Consider the following 20,022-nt stretch of genomic DNA (forward strand, 5'->3'; position numbering starts at 1 on the left):
TCATGAAAATGGGCCCACTTTTTAAAAGGGGGGCATTAGGAAGCTTATAGAGTGCTCCTGAGGGTTGGGGGGGCACATTTGAGCAAAAAACTGCCCATTTTTTGCTCATTTCTGCCCTCTCCTGCCCCCAGGAGCTCTCTGAAAGCCTCCTACAAGCTATGCACAGCCATTTGGTGAAGGGGCGGGGTTTCAGGAGGCAAAAAAATGCTGTATTCAGGTATAAGACGCACTCAGATTTTCAGCCTCTTTTTTGAGGGAAAAAGGTGCGTCTTATACTCTGAAAAATACGGTAGATGCATTCTTTCTCCACTAGAAATCTGTGTAATTTCTGTGACAGGTTCTTTGTGTCCCATAGCTTTTCAGCAACCGTTTGAGTCTTGGCTGTTTCAGATGCAAAGTTGGAAATGAATGTACAGGTTTCATGGAATAAAAATCAAGGTTCATTTTATCATTTTAAAAATGAAGGAAAACGGTGAATCCTGGGCAGAAGCAGAAAATTCTAGTTTTTTTATTTGTTTCTTTGTTTGTATGCTACCTGTGCATACATCTCTACATAATCTATATAATAGAGCCTTGCTTGGTGGTGCAGGATTAGAATGCAGAACTGCAGGCTAATTCACTGGTCACTCCAGGAGTTCGATTCTGAGTGGCTGAAGGTTGATTTAGACTTCCAACCTTCTGAGGTGGGTAAAACGGGTGGGCTGCTACGAGTTTGCCCGGCTTTGGGAGAACCCGTAGTTAACATTATGGCCGGTTTGGAGAACCTCCAAATCCCACACCTGTGGGACCTTTCAAATTACATACTTGAAAGGTCACAAGTCAGGAATATGGAGAATCCAAGACATGGACAATCCAAGACATTCAGATGGGAAGTCTAATGAGAAGTCTGATGGTCAACGGTTGTGTTCCATAATTCCCAGTTTTTTTTAATTGAACATCTATTAGCAAAGAGTTACAGAAAAACCTAACATTTTGCTGCCATCTTGCAGTTGTCCATATTTTTGTGGCCCAAATAGCATAGGTAACATCTCCGGAATCTATAAGTGTAGCTCAAAAGAATTCTTGTATCTGGAAAAAAAAAATGTGCCCTATGATGAAGCATAGGAACATGTTTCCAAAACGTTGCCTCTTCTCAGATTTGGCAAGTTGGGAAATGAACTGGCAAAGGAATGTTTTTGATGCCATAAGCATAGTTAAATGCGATTTTTCTCTTTGATCACTTAAATGCATCACAGGTAATTGTAACCAAAGGCAAGGATGACGCAAGAGATAATAGAAGTTATTTACAGTATTTCTCTAATTGCCTCCATGTTGCTAGTGAAAGCTTTCCAGGGTGTGATGCCCTGAGAAGACATCGCAACCTTCCACTCCTTAATCTAAAATCATTACTAAGGTGTGGTATCATCTGCAAATAGCATATGGTTTTTTAAAAAAAAGATGCAATGTGTGTTTTGGAAGAAATCTGACTGGATTTCTTCACTGGCATCAGTCTAACTTAATTTCACAGTGCATTCCGGATTGTTGTAACTGTAAACAGATCGATTTCTAGCAGAGAGAAATTCTATAAAGTATGGCTCACAATGTTGAGCATTCCTCTTCTGCATTTGACGATGAATGTTGGCAGCTGAAAAGTTTCCCATCAATTTGAGGATGAAAATAGGTATATCACATTTAAAAAATAAAATAAAGATGCCCTCCCCTCCAACTCTTTTCCCCAAGCCTCTTCCGCCTACTGTATATGTGTGACACCAAGTATTGTATGTCTTTGTCATTTTGACCAGACCAGAAATAAATGAATGTAGCATTTCCTGTGACAAACTTAAAGCAGGGGTCGGCAACCTTAAACATCCAAAGAGCCACAAAGGTCCTAACTGGAAATGCCCCTCCCCTTCAATTCTGGAGCCACCTTGAAGTCTGGTTCCCCCACCATAGAGTCTCCTCCTAGTGCGGCATCCTTTTTCCTTTTACCAACCGGAAGCCCAATTCCCCCATCATAGAGTTTCCTCCTAGCGTGGCGTTCTTTTTCCTTTTACCAACCGGCAACAGGGAGCCGCAGCAGAGGGATGAAAGAGCCACATGCAGCTCCAGAGCTGCGGGTTGCTGACCCCTGACTTAAAGCAATTATGCATATGGGACACAGGTATTTGGGGGATAACAAAATAGAACATTACCCATTTTATACATCCCTTGCCTAAATCAGGTGACATTTTTTTCCCATTCTGCTATTTACTGTGGTATAACTACCAGAATGTTGATTAAAAGAATTCTGCCATTGATCCAGCTGGGAGCTCAAATGCAAACCAGAATACATTCTAGTCTTCATTCTTGGGTAGTTATATAAGATGGAGGCTCATAAATCATCCCCCATGAGGATGAAAAGAGAGAACATTTGGTAGAGCAAGTGTCCCTATCCCAGGCCCACGGCCCACTACCCGGCCTTGAGCTGTTCGGAACCAGTCTCATAAATGGTGGGTGAGCGCATATCAGGGGTGGGTTCCTGCCAGTTCTAACCTCTTCTATAGAAGAGGTTCCACAAATCTACCGTGCCGTTTAGAACCGGTTCCAGCTCCCTCCCCCCGCCTGTCTGCACCACGCTTGCCCTGCCCGCCTCTCACTGATTGGCCAGCTCACCAATCGCCTCTAAGAGTCCTATCTAAACTTAAAGTCTTAAAGCTGTCAAGTTTGAACACCCCTGGAATTTTTTTTCTAAAGAGTTAGGGCTGCAAGGGTCTTGTAACTTGAGAGCTTTAAGACTTGCGTGCTTCAAATGCCAGAGTTTCTGAGCCAACATTTAGGTTGCTAAGCAAGAGTATTGTTAAGTGAGTTTCACCACATTTTACAAGTTGGCCATGTCCACCCAGTCACATGACTGCCAAGCCAATCCCACTCAGTCACGTGGCTGGCAAGCCACTCCCACCAGGTCACATGGCCAGCAAGCCACTCCCACGAAGCAGGCCACACCTACAGAAGAGGTTCTAAAAAAATTCAAACCCACAACTGGCGCATATGCGTGTGCATCCCCACTTGCCCGAGCAGTGGACAAGTGTGTCTACATGCTCCATTTGTACAAGCAGCAGCCATGTGTGTGCACTGCATGTCCTCTTGTCTGCCTCTCACACGGAACCAAACCCTCCCCCCAGCCTGGTCTACAAAGCAAGAAAGGTTGGGGAATTCTCTGGCAAAGCCAAGAAAGTCCAACCTCCAGTGATGAGTCAGAATTGTCCTCCAATGCCTTCTAAGGATCTTTCCCTGACAACCCCAGCTATGACCCAAAGTTTACTCCACCGACAGGAGCTTCACTATCTCTATGGAGGCAAAGAAAATGGAGGAGGGTGCAGTTGGAGGTACGACAGAGGCTGCTTTGGAGGTAGACTGGAACCCCAGTGGTCTATTTCTTGCATCAAGACTGATGGATGTACAGGGCGGTGTGCTCAAGGGGTCCCACCCATGTAAAATCATGGATTGGAATAGATCCCCAATTTGGCCAATTTTATACAGCATCCCACACTACTTTGGACTTAGAAATGATAATGCTTTGCCTTGAACCTGTTTTTCTGAGGAAAGATCAAAACATATATATCAATCCCATATGCATTTACCGTCCCCTATTGAAACCATAGGGTCTTACACCCAAGCAAACCTTTTCAAAACCATGCTGATCAACTACTCCTCAGCTATGTTCAGCTATGTTCAGATCTGCCCGTTGCTGACCTACATTACAGATTTACCATTAGGATAAAGTAGGATTATCCCCTCATATTGTTAACAGCGCTGGCTACAGAAGTTAGTTGCAATCGTTTTATTGACTGCAGAGAAAATTGACGGCAATTATTTTTATCACGTAGAAAAGCACAATTCCTTTTCTGTAATTTATGCTCCTAGGTGGATGCTCCTAGATCAATGACGGCTAACCTTTTTGTCATAGCATGCCGAAAGCGTGCGTGCATAATGCAACGCACATGTGACACCCCCTCCCCCCGCACATATGCGTGAGACACACCCACACTCCCCCACGCATGCACACGCAATCCCCCCATGCCCTGTGCCCCATTTTGAGCCTAGTAGGCCTTCCTGCAGCTTCCTGGGACCAAAAACGGGCTGCGAGGGGGGGACCACTTCCCTCCACCCCCAGCGCATCACACACACACACACACACACACACACACCTGCACATGTGTGACACTCACACCTGCACATGTGTGTGCATTTCCCACATGTGCCCCACCCCGCACATGCATGGCAGAGATCCAAAAACCAGCTGGCCAGCAGGAGGCACACGTGCATGCACGGTGGAGCTGATATGGGGCGACGGCTTGCATGCCTGCAGAGAGGGCTCTGCATGCCACCTGTGGCAAACGCGCCATAGGTTCACCATCATGGTCCCAGGGGAAAACTGCTCTGCAAATCCAGCTCAGACTTGAGATTTCAAAAATCACTTGTTATTTGGAGTGTCACTCTGTAGCTTGCCAAAATGGTTGCCTGCTGTTAACTAGCTGTGCCTTACTCATATTTGCCTTTGTATCAGCTCTGAGAAATTATACTTACAGAGGTCCCCCAGCACCTAAAAACAAGGTAGCGGTCACAACAAGGAGACTGAAGTCCTACCTCAATGATAGACCCATAAAGAGGTAGGACTTTGATTGCTCTATCATCTGTGCCATTTGCCTTTTTTTTTAATGCTCCCTTTTCTATCTGAGTGCAAAGCCAAGTGAAAAACTTGGGGTCACATCTGGGACAAAAGTTAGAAGCTTTGAAACAGTTAGGTCCAGAGTCCCATTTCTTCATTCTCTGGAAAATTAATTTAATGAAACACAAATTGCCAACTAAATTTAGGTTGCAGTGCTTAGATGGAAATCCCAAACGATCGCAATGGAAGTTATTTCTGAGGAAATAGACCAAACATAGTGCTAATAAGCAGTGGTGGGTTGCAGGCAGTACGCCCCAGTACGGGCTTACCGGTGCCTGCCCGGAGCACCAGGTACAGTTCCGGTATGGTGTTCCGGAGGGCCCATCTGCCCGCCCGTCATCCTTCCTTGTATTTGAACTCTTCGGCGCTTCTGTGCATGCGCACGGCAGGTACAGCGCATGTGTGATGCTCCCCCGAGCAGCTGGAGCATCGCGGAGGCTCGCAGAGGCATCTCTGGAGGGTAGGACGCATGCGCCGCTGTGCGCGTTCATGTGGTGGACGCCGGGCCCCGTTGCACCGTACCGCTTGCACCAGGATCCAGAACCCACCAGTAGCTATAAGCAATCAACATAGGAACTTCTTTTTGTTTGAGCTGTGCAAATACCACCACTATTTTTTTCCAAGCTGTAAAAGGAATGAAATGTGTTTTGACAAGTATATTCGGAGCTATGAGAGTAAGAGGTTAAGGAGATTTAACTTTGCTTGGAACATGGAATTCCATTTAGATGGGTTTGGAGGATTAAGTGTAGTTGCTAGCCACAAAATAAGAAAGTGGAATTTTCAAGCCTGCAGGTAATTTTCAAGTACAAAGAAAGCTGTTGCCTCAAATTTATCTCAGGCATTTGGCTTCCTCGTTGAAGAAGGAATTTTAAAGCCCAAGCCAGCAAAAGTGATACACCAGTCTGGCTTTGAGGTTACTAAGCTGTATTAATGGCAACTGTGTTCTTGTTCACAGGAAAAGATATGAATTACAGTTTTCCATTGTAGAAAAATAATGTTTCAGCATTAATGAATGACATGCCAATTTTCAAAGAACCAAGGTCTACTGATTTTGGATCATCTGGCCTGGTATTTTGTGTGCTGAGTGACTGAGAAGATCATGAAGAGCTTTGCTTTTATTGGAGACTACCTTATAACCTGATGTTGCACGGGTATTTATTTATTTATAGGGGGGAAATATCCAGACTAAACGTAATTTCTAATGTTGGATTTTCCCCCTTACCAGAGGGAGCCTCCTTGTGGAGTACTGTGAAGCCGTTGAGGCATGCTTTGAGCTTGCTCTGCTTGCTTCTTTACAGATGCTAGATGAGATTTTTCTATACCCTGACCATCTTTGGGCTGTGCCTCAGCATGTCTTGGTGTTTGGAGTCTGCTTCAAAACTTGCTGTTCCTTCTGTTCCTTTTGCCCACTTTTGAAGGGTCTTGGTTGCTTCCTGAAACAAGGCAGTGTTGCTGGTCTTGGATAAAGTTACACATGGGTACTGTAGGAAGTGAAAACCCACCCCTCTCTTAGAAAATGAAATATTTTAGGAAATATTAAAAAGGAAGAATATTTCCCCTAAAGAGAGAAGTAGAAACTCAGAGAGGCAGAAACTCTGCCCCCCCCCCCCACCATTCTCAATGGCCATTAAGACCTGAGCAGGAGAAACAGGTTTTTAGGCAGGAAACAGACTCACTCTTAATAGCTGCCCCCTACCTTTGTCAATGGGCCATTAAGCCCTGAATCAGCCTATTCTGCATAACCAAGATCTACCCCATCTCATTGCCTTTCATTGCACCACCCACCAAGTTTCAACCAAACTTAGCACACCATCTACAAAGTTAGCTAAGACCCTTTGCCCCTGGGAGTCTGACAACCAATCAGAATACATTTCTTACACAGAAACAGGAAACAGAGAGGTGGGGCCCAGAGAGGGCATAAAACCAGGGCACTCACAGCATCTCTTCCCTTTTCTGCTCAGGAACTCAAGCCATGTGATTCTGTCCACCATTAAACCATCTTTCCAAGCAGCCTCCATGTTTCCGGTGTCTTTTTCCCCCACTTGGAATTGAACCAGTGATGTGCAGTCAGGGGAGGCAAGGGAGGTAGAGCCTCACCGCTCTCATCATGAAAATAAAAAAAATTTTACTCCGGGAAGCCACGATTGTGGCTGGGAGAAGCGCGCGGCTTGGTTTAGCCTCCCTGGACATCGCAGCAACAGCCCCAAGTGTGCCGATCTCGCCATTTTTTTGGATTGGGCGAGCCCGGGATCCTTGCAAGGGGAATGAGACCACGTGTACAGGGGGCTCCTCAGCGCCAGCCTCAGATCAGCGCAGCCGTGGTCCCCTTTGGCTCAGGAAGGAGGGGAATGGGACCACGTGTGCAGGGGAAGGGACCGCGGCTCACACTGATCTGAGGCTGCCGCTGAGGAGCCTCCTGCACATGTGGTCCCATTCCCCTTGCAAGGATCCCGGGCTCGCCCGATGCAAAAAATGCCTAGGTAACATCGTCAGTGCTAGAAGGGAGTGGGGGGGGGGAAGGAGGAGAAAGGAGAAGTTTCTGTTCTCAGAAATGTCTTCTCAGTGGAGCTGTGGCAGCCTGCCTGTCCCTTTCAGGAGCTCCACTGAGAAGACATTTCTGAGAACAGAAACTTCTCCGGTTGGGCTGTGCCCGTACGATCGGAGCAACCACACGGTTTGATGACGTCACCAGCCTCACCAGCCATAAACCTCACCGCACGTCACTGAATTGAACCCAGATGGACATTTCTTCCAACAGTACCTTATCTCTACACATTGATCTTAGTGGGCTATTCGGTTTTGTGACAAAACTCCAAGAAATGTAGCATCAGAAGAAATGCCTAGAATGCTACCAGGGAAAGGTGAATAATGAATCCGATCAAATACTGGTATGAACCCATATTAGCAATTAAAACCTATATTTTAATGATAATAAGGTGAGCAAAGCATGATTTTCTGCCTTTACTGCATGTGTAGAATGTGACGCTGCAGCCCTTTTTAAAGTAACCAAGACTCCTACGGAGGTTAATATTTTGAAGGCTGCAATCTGGAATATTTCACATATCTGGCCGATAAAGTTCTTTGAATGTTTTTGGAGTCAGACTGGGGAGGGTACTTGCTCCATTGTCTGAGAAAGGTTTGAGCCTGTGAGTCTCAAGAAAGTGGAGAGGATTTTGCAAGAAGTTAAGTGCTGCCACCTGGATGCAGATCCTTATCTCTCCTGCTCATCAAGGCTTGCCGAGATATAATGGTTGGTTCAAACAGTGATTCATCCTACTACCTTGTGGCGATTCATGCGGCAAAGCGGAAATAATTCTCTGCATAAATTGTATCTTCTGATAATTGCCCAGGGTGACCCAGGTGTTTCTGGGAAAGGTAGACTCAGAGATTTATCTGCAGGGGTGTTTTGAGGAATTGGCTGGTTTTTCTGACAAATAAAAGTCACTCGGATTTGATCAAAGTTGGCTGGATACTGGAGGAAGCAGATTATCTGAACCTCTTTCAGACAGATTTAGGTCTGGGTACAACAACGAGGAAGCAATAACTGCCGTAGGTAGTAACTCGGCCTGCCATGCACCTGAACCGGTTCTATCGCTGGTGCCGCCATCTTGATTTTAGGCTCTGTGCGTGCACAAAACAATCTTCATATGCAGAAATGTAATTTTTTTTCTTTTTTTAATGTTGTGCGTACCGAACCAGCAGCAACCCAATGTAAGCAATGGTTTACAACCACTGCAACATCCTCATGGTCATATGATCAAAACTCAGACGTTTGACAACGCGTTCATATTTATGATGGTGGCTATGTCTTGGGCCCTTTTGCGACCTTCTGACAGGCAAAGTCAATGGTGAAGCCAGGTTCACTTAACAACCGTGTCAATCGTCGCAGTTTAACAACTGCGACGATTCACTCAAAAACTGTGGCAGGTAAGGTTGTAAAATGGGACAAAATTCACTTAACAAATATCTCACTTAGCAACTTAAATTTTGGACTCAATTGTGACTGTAAGTTGAAGTCTACCTGTATTGAGAGCTTAACCTAGCCTGCAGCTTTCTGCACTGCTCTCAAAGGTTCTGATAGGAGCTTTTTCCTTCCATGGGAGTCAAACTTTTTCCCTCCTGCTGAATATGTATTTTTAGTCTCTGTCCTTGAAATATTTGGCTAGGACAGGACAACCTGTTGTTAATAACAGCAAAAATCATGATTGTTTTTATAGTAATTTTGGAACCTCAATTAAAGCAGCATTTTAATAGAGTGGTCCCATCAGACACACCTGAATGTGTATCTTGGAAATTACCATATAATACTTTCTATAGGACAATATCTGAGGTTACAATATACAATTTTTGATTCAAAGAATTACAGAATTAGTCACAAAGCCCAGGTGTGCTGTCATGACACTTGTGGATTGTCTGTTCTTGCATTAAAAATACCCTGGCAACTACCATATAAAAGTTCAGTCTTCTACATCAGGAGGAATCTTGGAAAGGAGCAGCAGTACATAAACCATGACTTTCTGGATTTTGTCCCACTTGCATAATTGATCTGTGTAATTCACTGCTATGTGTTGAGTTCTAATTTGGATGACTTAAGACTTGATAGGTTTATGATGCAACATTATTAATTATTTCTCCTCATAATGGCTATATAATGTCAGCATAACCACATCTCTGAAAACTACTTGCAGTGAAACAGCCATTCTCGTCATGCTAAAAGGATTTACGTTAACTGTGTAGCTGGCAACTGAATAGGACAATGGACTAGATAAATTGCTAATGTGACCCAAGACTTTTCTTAAGTTTTGGGAATAGCTGATATTTCAAAATCTGTTATCCGAAGCTCCTTATCTGTAAAAAGAGGGAGAGGCGGCCCCCATCTCACAGAAATGAAGACTGTCCAGGCGTTTTTAAAGATCTAATGCTGGAATTATTTTAAAAGGATCTCAATGGGCTCTCACACACTTGTGATAATGGACCCCATCACTAACATCTCTGTGTTAGGAAAATTAGGCAAGCACAAAGCACAAATCTATCTTTGGTTGCTTTGTTTCGGCATCCTCTCTTGCTTTGCCTAATCCTTTTCTAATAATCAGCCAAATATTACAAATGGGAGAAGTGCTAGAGACCCCATTTATAGTTTGAGATGCAATTCAGATTATCCTAGTTTAGCTATTACTAATTCACTTTACCAGGCAAGTAAATGCCCATCCCTCACTCTGGTTCCAGTTTGGCTGGGAACTTGGTATCAGTTTTTCTTTTTCTGTGATTTTGGGTATTTAAGCCAACGGCCATTTGAACCATTACATTGAAGTATCATTGTGTTCTTTAGTAATTCTCATAGATCATTAGAAGAAGATGGCCATAGTTTAAAAAGCATATGCTTGACATGCGTACGGGTTCAAGTCTCCAGGTCCATGAAAGATGGTGCTGTTTCTATGATACACGTATGATGGAGGCTGAACTGATGTTTCACTATCCCTCTTTGTATTTTTAGCTCTCTTTCTTTTTTCTTAAGTGTTGTTTTTGTCCCTATTTTTTCTTTCTTTTGTTAAACTTAATTCGGTGATGGCCAACCCCTGACACACGTCAAAAGGTGACATGCCTTGTTTTAGATGATACACTAATATTCACCAACACCCTACAACAACTATTCTTGAAATCCTGCCCCACGCTCATGTGGTTTTCAGAGGCTGTGGATGCCAGTGAGAATAGGGTATGCTGTTGTGTAGCCTCCAGATCTTCTGGAAATCGTGCAAGAAGGCCATGCTCTCATACTTCGCACAATTTTCTGAGGCTGTAGAAGAGAAGTCTCTGAAGCTGCTTAACAATGAAGGCCTCTTGTGACCCAGAGCAGCCTTGAGTAGGTTGCGAGGGCCTATAAGCAGAAAGACAACAGTGTCCGAAGTGGCGTGCAGCAGATTCTAGGGAGTGCTGGGCTGTGGGAGCAATTGTGCCATTCCCCAAAGGCTCGCCCAGCCCATCACTTTAAATCCAGTCTCGGCATTGCCAAGTGCCACTATTCAGACTGCACCACCATATCTCTTGTGTCTGTAAGAAGATAAAGGACATCACAGAATTCCTTGAGGCAAGGGGCATGACACGACATTATGCAAAAGATGCAACTTGTGTCAGATATCACAGGGAAAGTACATCATTACATTATTTGCACAATGATGTGATGATAATCATAGTGGCTTGTTATAGAAACCAAAAGGAGGAGAAAACTTAAATGTGCATCATTTCAGCTTCCATAGAAAAGGCTGGTAAAACTGAAACAAATACAATCAAACTAAATTGTAAAACTCACATCACTCCTGGGATTCCAAACCTAATAATTTAATGATTAAAAAGGGAACTAGGAGAGTTCTTACAATAAAACTGATTTAAAAATGATGCAGGCTAGATCAAGCGCCCCAAATCACAACCAGGTACACTACAATATTCTTCTTTTATTTAGTTTACAGAAGAATCTATCAGTACAGGTTGCAGAAGGAAAATGTTTAGTGCTATTTACAATTTGTTTAAAACTCTGCTCTATACAAATTTAATTTTGATCATTATGAACAATATCTTTGTAGGCCTACTGCATATAAAGCATTTTCTCAAAGCAGTAACATTGAATAAAGTAACCTGATTACATTTAAATGAAGATCATTCAAAACACGGAACATTTGTAATGGCTATGGACTCAAATACAGAACACAATGTCAGTCTGCATCTTTAAAAGCCTAGATCTATTTATATAGTTTATTGTTGCATTATTTTACCCGCCAATCTATACTTAAGTTCTATAGCCATGTTTTTATAAGTTTTTTTTAATTAAATATATTCTACATATTTTTTTTTACTTTCAACTAGGAAGATTTCTCCCTAGTAGAAAAAATATAAAATCTTTATATAATTTTTACAAGTTTAGATGAAACTACCTCATGCTTTAGTGCTGTGCAAATTTTTTAGCATATCTTTTTTAAAATTACATGAAATAAAATAATGGCATCCTTTGTAACTACGTATGCTTTTATAAAACAGCTTTTGATTTCCAATACAATTGCAAGCACTAATATCAAATGCAAATAACAAACAAATGAACTCATCATTTAGCATTTTTTTCTATTTTATCCTCTTTTTCTTTTAATTATCTATTTGAAGTCACTGTTGAGTAAGCATGACACTGGACACTAAGATCAGATGAATAAGGATGACTGAAAAACATCAATTGTAGATATTCAAAGACATAAATTGATTAGTAAATGAGGTCTTTAATATTTATGCACAATAATAAAAGCCTATGAACTACAGGAAATTACCCCTCCCATATTAAGGCTAGGAAATGCACTCTCTGCACTTATTTGTGCTGTCTAAACAAGCACTCAACAAATGTATGAAAGAAGAGTGCACATCAATTAAAAAAAAAAGTTGCAAGAGCCCTCTACAGAGTGCTTTAAAATTACAGGCACATAGTTTGTTGCAGTGAGATTTTTTTATATATATAGACAATTTTAGTAGTTAGTGTTTTGTGCCACTTGGTAATCAAGGGTGACTTAGGTAGAATTTACTTAGTAGTTACTCTTTCCCGCCCATCTATCTCCCTGCTTCTTATTGGCCATGACTGGGTTTAAGAAAAAAAAACCTATGGATTTTTTTCAGTGCTGATTCGTTTCTTGGTGTTGGAAATACTTAAGAACATTTGTTGATGAGGTCTATATATTGTCAACTGTTTTAGTGCAAATTGCCTCTAGTATTCGTGATTGGTTAAAGTTCCGGTTAAGAATGATTTTAAGGTAGCAAAATGATTTCTGCTGAAAAGTAGTTAATTTTTTTTCTTGGAGAGAAAATTCATTGGCGAAATGATGCATTAATAAGCTTGTTCAACAACATAAAGAGTAGAAATAAAAAAGTATTAATTGTTCTAGAAAAAAAGTGTGACCAGGTTCATGTAATATTTCAGTTCAGTGGATTCACAGATAGGCAGAAAGGGGTTTTGAAACAATGTTGGTCTCCTCTAATCCTGCAGCATGAGAGACAAAAACTATTCTACATCACAAGTAGCAGATACAGTGGCGCTTCTACAGGATCACACAACAATTGCTCTCTCCAGTTTTTTCACGATTTCTCTGCCCTACAGAAAAATAAACAAAATGTTTTCAAGATAATTAATGCAAAACACCATATATGCATTATAAAAGCTTTACAGTATTACTATAATCTTGAACAGGCTAGTAATAGGGTTTTACATGGGCTGAAAACAATTGCTATCCTATTTTCTCAAAAGATTCACTGGAATATTTTGAATTGGCTATGTTCTGATGGAATAAGGGCCCTAAAATAATCAATGGGAAATGTCACAAGTTTCCTGTTATCTTGTTTTTTTTATTCTTGGAATACAAAAGTAGATTAGACGGTAGACCACACTGATTATTATCTACCATGCAATGTACTGAAAATTGGCCAACAGATCACATGGATGTGTGTGTGTGTTTGTTTGTTTCTATAAACATAAACAATAGTTAAGCGCTTTTGTAGCCTGTATGAAGAAAAAAGCTGTCTCTCTCTTCACTTTAATCTAACAGTTGGGTTGAGCATTCTCCCTAATGCACATACAAGATATAGATTTTTTACAATTGAAATCCCCATTTCAAAACTCAGAGAGAAAATGCAGGTTTATGAGCACTAGTTTTCTAATAATAAAAAGATTAAAAATAGTGCATCAGATTGGCAGCAATAAATGCTTAACAGACAACCCTTACCTCTCACCTTTCTCATCACATTATTTCCAACCAAATTCTGCACAGACAGAACAAATGTGTACAGCTAATATTGTTCAAGTCTCCATGGCCTAACCCAACCCTTGAGTTTTGGTCTCAGATTAATCTGGCAAATTAAATGTTCAATTCTGAATTTAAATTCAATAGTTCAAAGGAACCTAAGAAAACACTAGATTGATCATAAATGTAACATATTTACAACAAACAAAAGTTGGTTTCTTCCCAATTTTCATCTCCAAATCCAATTTTAAAATATGTTGCAATTTGCTAAGCCTACCTTGAGAATTTGGCTCTGGCAATGTCTCTCTAGCCACCAAATGCATCACTGTTGTTTTGCCAAAGGGCAATTTTAATGCTGCAAAAAAGAAAAAAAGGTTTTGTAATGCTCCTCTATAATGCACAATATTGTGCCATAATTTCAACTACATTACAATTGTTTCCTGACTCTGCTAGTATTCATAGTACATATTTTTTTAAAAAAAATATTAGCATTTCTTTAACTGAATCTCTCAAGCCACTTACAGAATATAAGCTGTAAAAGCAGAAAGTAAAGTATTTTATTAACTTCTGCAAACCTATTGATGTGGAAGGATAAATTAAAAGTCAATGTAGCCATAATTGATTCAATTAAAATAACATATAATGGAACACTTCTATGCCCATGAGGTTGCTGTGGATTGAACAGCTGTTTTATATCACTTCATACTCACTGAACCTTCATATTAATTGTTCTGTATTACCCATCATTATGCCAATGATTGTGTCAATTATGAATGGAAGAAACTGTAATACAATATATACTACAATTTATATGCATAAATTCAATAATACATAGATAATTGTGTGTGTGTGTGTGTGCGCGCACACGTGCATAAACTCTTTTGTAATTGAGCTTGATTCCTGTTTATTTTATGGACCTGTCCATTTAGTATTCTTGTCAGTAATATAAAAGTGACTTGCTATGGCCTTCTGAGATTTTTCAATTTCCAAGCATAACCTATAGCTTTGCACTTTCCTGGAGGTTTTGTCATCAAAATCCTAATCATGATTAACTCTATTAACTTTTAAAATTGAAGTAAGTTTGACCACTGACTGCTACCATGCAGGGGTAACAGGGGTAAAATTCAGCAGGTTCTGGAGAACTGGTAGCGGAAATTTTGAGTAGTTCGAGGGAACTGGCAAATACCACCTCTGGCTGGCCCCAGAGTGGGTGGGAATGGAGGTTTTGCAATATCCTTTCCCCAGGAGTGGGGAGGGAATGGGGATTTTGCAGTATCCTTCCCCTGCCACGCCCACCAAGCCATTCCCAAAGAACTCGTAGTAAAAAAATTTGAATTTCACCACTGAGGTGTATAGATCCAGATAAGAAAATGTGCTTTTCATCTGGTGTGGACATATTCATTGCACACAGGATCTGAAGCTCTTTTCTAACCTTGAATCCAAATATCTGCAGAACCCCAAAGTACTGTAAATATAGCAGGTTTATTTTGCTCTGTCTTAACTTCTTCAGTATTTGCCTGTCAGAAATGTCACTGGAAACAAGTTTAGTAATTTCAAAACTGCATGATGTTTATTTTTATGATTAATGTTATAAACTGAGAAATTGGGATTTCGTTATTCCCCAGTGCATGGTTACACTGGTTGGGGGCAAAAGGAAGGTCAAAGCAACTAGAAAAGCTGAAAAGAAATGAAAAACACAAGGATCTGTTGTACTTCCTATAGCTAGACTGATTTATATTGCTACCTAGCAGGTTTTCTATTTCCTGCTGTGAGATAAATGGACCGGAAATAGTCAGAGACAATTTCCTCATGTGCTATTTTAATTTTAGCTTTTCAATGGACATATCTGATGGCTTTCTTGATAGATACTTATTCTGTTAGTCCTTCTCAAACCTCAATCGCAATGCCTTGCGTGAAGCATCATTATAAAAAAGCCATTAAAAGTAGGAAAAAATGCCAAATTTAAATATAGAGGCAAGAGTACATTAACAATGGTACAAGAAAAAGCATTCAATGTAACACAGAAAATATCCTGAAAGAATGCAAATAATTCATAGAAAACTAGTAAGTGATAAAATCTATCATCTGGAAAAAGCCTACATCAAGAATCCCAATGCTTCCAGCATTCCAAGAACTATTTTTTCTTCATGTTTCAAAGCGTCTTAATCCTGCACATTGCATTGTGACAGAGATAGTAGCAGAGAAAAAAAGAGACAAGTTTATCAGCTCTAAAGACAGAATGGGAATCTTCGGCTTCTTACTTGAATTAGTTCTATTTCAGTATTCATAAGAATTTTTGCCTGAACTCATTCATTACATCAGGGGTGTCCAAACTTGGGAACTTTAAGACTTGTGGACTTCAACTCCCAGAATTCCCCAGCCAGCCATGCTGGGAGTTGAAGTCCACAAGTCTTAAAGTTCCCAAGTTTGGACACCCCTGCATTACATCTTCTGTCCCAGTTTCTTTCCTTGCTGCGTCTTGCTAACAAGATAAGCCTAAATGCAGGATTCTTCTGTTAGTTCAATTTTGTTCATTTTCTGGAACCTAAAAATCCATGTTTAAGTGCTGTGGTAGAAATTAGAGGTAAATTGTCTATATCCAAATATACTTATATGCCATCTGAGATGTCATTCGCAATCTAAGAATAACCTGGCAGGTACTAGACACCGTAGATGTTATTAAGTTAAAAAGAATCGGTGAGGCACACCACAAGGGGGCACAACTGAACAGCTTTTCTACTCCAAGTGAGATAATACCATTCTTGTGTAACTAACAAGTAGTGTGTACCTGAAAAGCAATGCTTGATGTGGGAAAATTTATTTTGAATCAGCCATCAACATTTTTTACTCATAATTATAAGATCTAGGTCTTAGTTTCATTTTGATTATATTTTCTAACATTCCCGTGCAATATAAAAACAAAAATTATAATACTGTTTATAACCTCAATTAAAAAAACAATTCATATGAGAAGTGTTCTCTGTTTCAATTTCAACTATACCATTTGCTGAACTTTCCAAAAAGTGTGTATTAACTTTTGATTGTTCCCAAATCAATTAAATATATATTTTTATATATTTTTAGTTCACCCAGAAGATGTTCATGAGCCAATTTCTTTTATTACCTCCTAGTGTCACATTGCCATGAAGAAATCTTCCTTGATAAATAAGTCTCAGAATATTTGGACTGCTCACTTGTTCTTCTTCCCAATCTGGAAAAGCAACAAGAAAAATAATACAATTCAATTATCTAATTTTGAAACTATATATTACTTCTTACAAACTTCCAGCAAGGCTAATCACACACCAGTTTATAAATATTCTTTTGAATATGTTTCTTTTCTTGCCATAAGGATAGGTTTATAATGTCAGCCTTAAAGAGACAAGTCAAAGGGAACTGAACTAGAAAATAACTCCAGAAATTCCTTCTAAAAACACTCAAGATAAATATAGTAACCGTTTATATTGAAATTATTTTGTAATTGATATTAACAGCTCAGTGCAAATGAGAATATGGAAAAAGTAGGTCATTTAGGGAGTAAGAATCAGAATAGTAACTGTTTAGAAATACCTACTTAGAAAAAGATCTGTTTCAACTTTGTGGGTTAAGTATCAGTTTATTTACATATATACATCACAATGGGATGATTCTAAAAGAACACACTTCATTTGATTGTTTGTGATGAAACATTGAGATAATTCACTAAGGACATAAGGGTGAGAAAAGATTTCAGTTAAGGTCCAAATTAATTTTATAATTAATTTGTTAATTAAATAATTAACTTAATAATTTATCATTATTTGGCTGAGTCAAGAGTAGAAATGGGAACGGACTGGAAAGAAAATAAAAGAAACTAATAAAACTAGAATAAAAGTATAATGACTGTAGATAAAGTACAAGTCCTGTACATACAAAAACAATTAGAAAACAGATTCATCTCCCATAAAAAGAGCCTGGTGGCACAACCTGGTGGCTCAGCGGTTAAGATAGCAATAGCACTTAGATACATATACCGCTTCAAAGTGCTTTACAACCCTAAGTGGTTTACAGAGTCAGCATATTGCCCCCAACAATCTGGGTCCTCATTTTACCGACCTCAGAAGGATGGAAGGCTGAGTCAACTTTCAGCCTGATGAGATTCAAACTGCCAAATTGCAGGCAACCGGCAGGCAACAGAAGTAGCCTGCAGTACTGCATTGCTGGGCTTGTCGGCTGGAAAGCCAGCAGCCCAGGTTTGAAACCTGAGCACCATGCAATGGATGAGTTCCTGTCCTCACCACAGCTCCTGCCAACTTAAAAGTTAGAAAGCATGCGTGGGCGCGCGCACGCACGCACACACACACAGTGGTGGGATTCAGCTGGTTCATACCAGTTCAGTCGAGCCGGTAGCTAACTTTTGAGACAGTTTGTCAAACTGGCTGAATCGCCTAGCTCCTCCCCCCTCCCCTCCCAGGCACTCCTCGCCTGGCCTCCTGGCCGCTCACTTGGCCTGAGAAGACCAATGTTGGGGGATGGAGACCCCCTTGGGGGAGGACACGCTGAGGCCTGGCTGCCTATCAGGTCTGGCTCTTGGCTTCTGTGGGACCTCCAGGCGGGAAGCCCAAGAGAAAGCGCCTGGTCTGAGCACACAGCGCTGGCGGCAGTGCTCGTGACAGGCGGGTGGGCAGATGTCCCATGCTGCATGCGTGCTCCTCGCCGCAGAGCAGTAGCTTCCACCCCAGCACAGCACTCTTTCCTGAGGGCTGTCAGCCCACCTGCCAGCTGGCTGGCCAAGAAGTGGTGTGCCCCACCATTACGGGCTGGATGTGGGACCCAAGGTGGAGGGGAGGGCGAGTGGGTGGCAGTCACCCAGAGGCCCCGCAGAAGCCAAGCATACCAGGTCTGAAAGGTGAGTGAGCCTCACCATGTTTCTCCCCCACCCCCCAGGTGGCCCTTCGCCTGAGTGCAGTGGGCCCAGAGCGGATCTTCCTCACCCGCCGTAAGCCTTACCTTTATGGGCAGCCGCAATGAGCAGAGTGGAGCGAGCCCCGCGAGCTGCAAGATAAGGCCAATGGTGAGGGAGGGAGATCCGTTTGAGGCCCACCGTGCTTGGCCGAAGGGCCGCCTTGGGTGGGGGGGCACGGCAAATCTCGCTTGCCTTTCGAGCCTGGCTAAAAGGGCAATTCATTTGGATTAAATTCCAAATGAAATTGGGTCTTCGGGGTAAGGAGACATGAAGTACTTTCAACTGCAGGTTTCTAAAAATCTATTAACATGAATGTCTAGACGCAATTCTTCGACTCATTAGTCCAGAGTGAGCAAAAGAGATAGGGTCCCAATGAAGGCCTTAGCATATTTAGCTCAGGAATAACAGAGTTGAAAGGGACTTTGGAGATCTTCTAGTCCAACCTCCTGCTCAGGCAGGAAAACTGAGGATGCCAAAATCTGAGTGGAGGGCCTGGGAAAGGTGTTGGAATAATAGAATAATATTTAGAAGGGACCTTGGGGGGAAACCTATAGCATTTCAGAGAAATGGCTGGCCAGTCTTTTCTTAAACCCCTCCAGTGATCAAACACCCAGAACTTCTGGAGACAAGCAGTTCCTCTGGTTAATTGTTTTCACTGTCAGAAAGTTTCTCCTTAGTTTTAGATGGCTTCTCTTTTTGTTCAGTTTTCATCCATTACTTCTTGTTTTGCCTTCTGCTGCTTTGGAAAATACAGTGCCACTCCCCCCTCCCCTCTTTCTTTGTGGCAGCTCCTCAAAAGCCTGTTTTGTGACCTGCCTAACACACTCTTGGGCAAATCACGTGAGCCATTTCCTCGTTTCAGTGATCCATGAAAATACATCTATAGTATGTAGATCCAAATAATAAAGTCGAAAAAAGGTGAACATTTTTACAGAACTATAGGTATGTTGAGGCCTTGGAGGCTAGTGGCTAGGAGGCAAGGCGAGGCTGGGCGTGATAAGGAGTGGCTGGCAGGGGAGGGGCATGGTGAGGAGAGGACAGGCTCCCCTCAATGTGACTGACATTGAGTTGGCCATATTTGTATGTGTGTGTATTCAGGACACACGTACACACACAGACAAATAACAGCAAAAAGTGAATGAAGAGAAAGTCCTTATCAAACTTGGTCATGAAGTAGAGCTGTGGCTTGTAATCATTGCATTTTTCTATATAACAGATAGGGCTGCCTATACACTCTGCTTACTTTCCCAACTATTAGGTGGAAAAACAAATGCATGAAAATTTGCTTTCAACATGGGAGAAATGTTATGTTCTCACTTTTGTATCACACACAAGGGTATATCCCTGCATTCTACTTTAATAAACATATTAGAAATACGGGTTAGTAGGGGGGATAATAAGATCCATGCTTGAGATTGTATATGAACTCATACTCTGGACATTGATATAGCAGCCATTATACAAAGATTACCATTAACTGGGTTTCAGTTTTAAACTGAATTGGGTTACCATAGTTTGCTTCAGAACTGATCTACATAATTGTGGGCTTTTTAACTAGTTCAGGAGGGAATTCATTAATCAGAGGCCATGATAAACACAGTTCAGCCATCACCATGGCCAAAACA

The 20,022-nt window shown here is 41.3% G+C and overlaps 1 protein-coding gene across 1 annotated transcript in view; it reads right to left on the reverse strand.

Moving 5' to 3' along the window:
- Positions 1–11,121: 11,121 nt before the first annotated feature.
- Positions 11,122–20,022, reverse strand: part of UBL3 (ubiquitin like 3) — a 37,751-nt gene continuing 28,850 nt past the window's right edge. Inside the window, exons 3-5 of the mRNA XM_081951436.1 lie at positions 16,577–16,663; positions 13,730–13,807; positions 11,122–12,806 (exon numbers count right to left, since the gene is read on the reverse strand). Of these exons, the coding sequence (XP_081807562.1) occupies positions 12,754–12,806; positions 13,730–13,807; positions 16,577–16,663 (218 nt within the window). The 3' untranslated portion in view covers positions 11,122–12,753. The remainder of the gene's footprint in view (positions 12,807–13,729; positions 13,808–16,576; positions 16,664–20,022) is intronic.

This window comes from Natrix helvetica, assembly GCF_964273705.1.
Source record: "Natrix helvetica genome assembly, chromosome: 4".
Lineage (NCBI taxonomy): Eukaryota > Metazoa > Chordata > Lepidosauria > Squamata > Natricidae > Natrix > Natrix helvetica.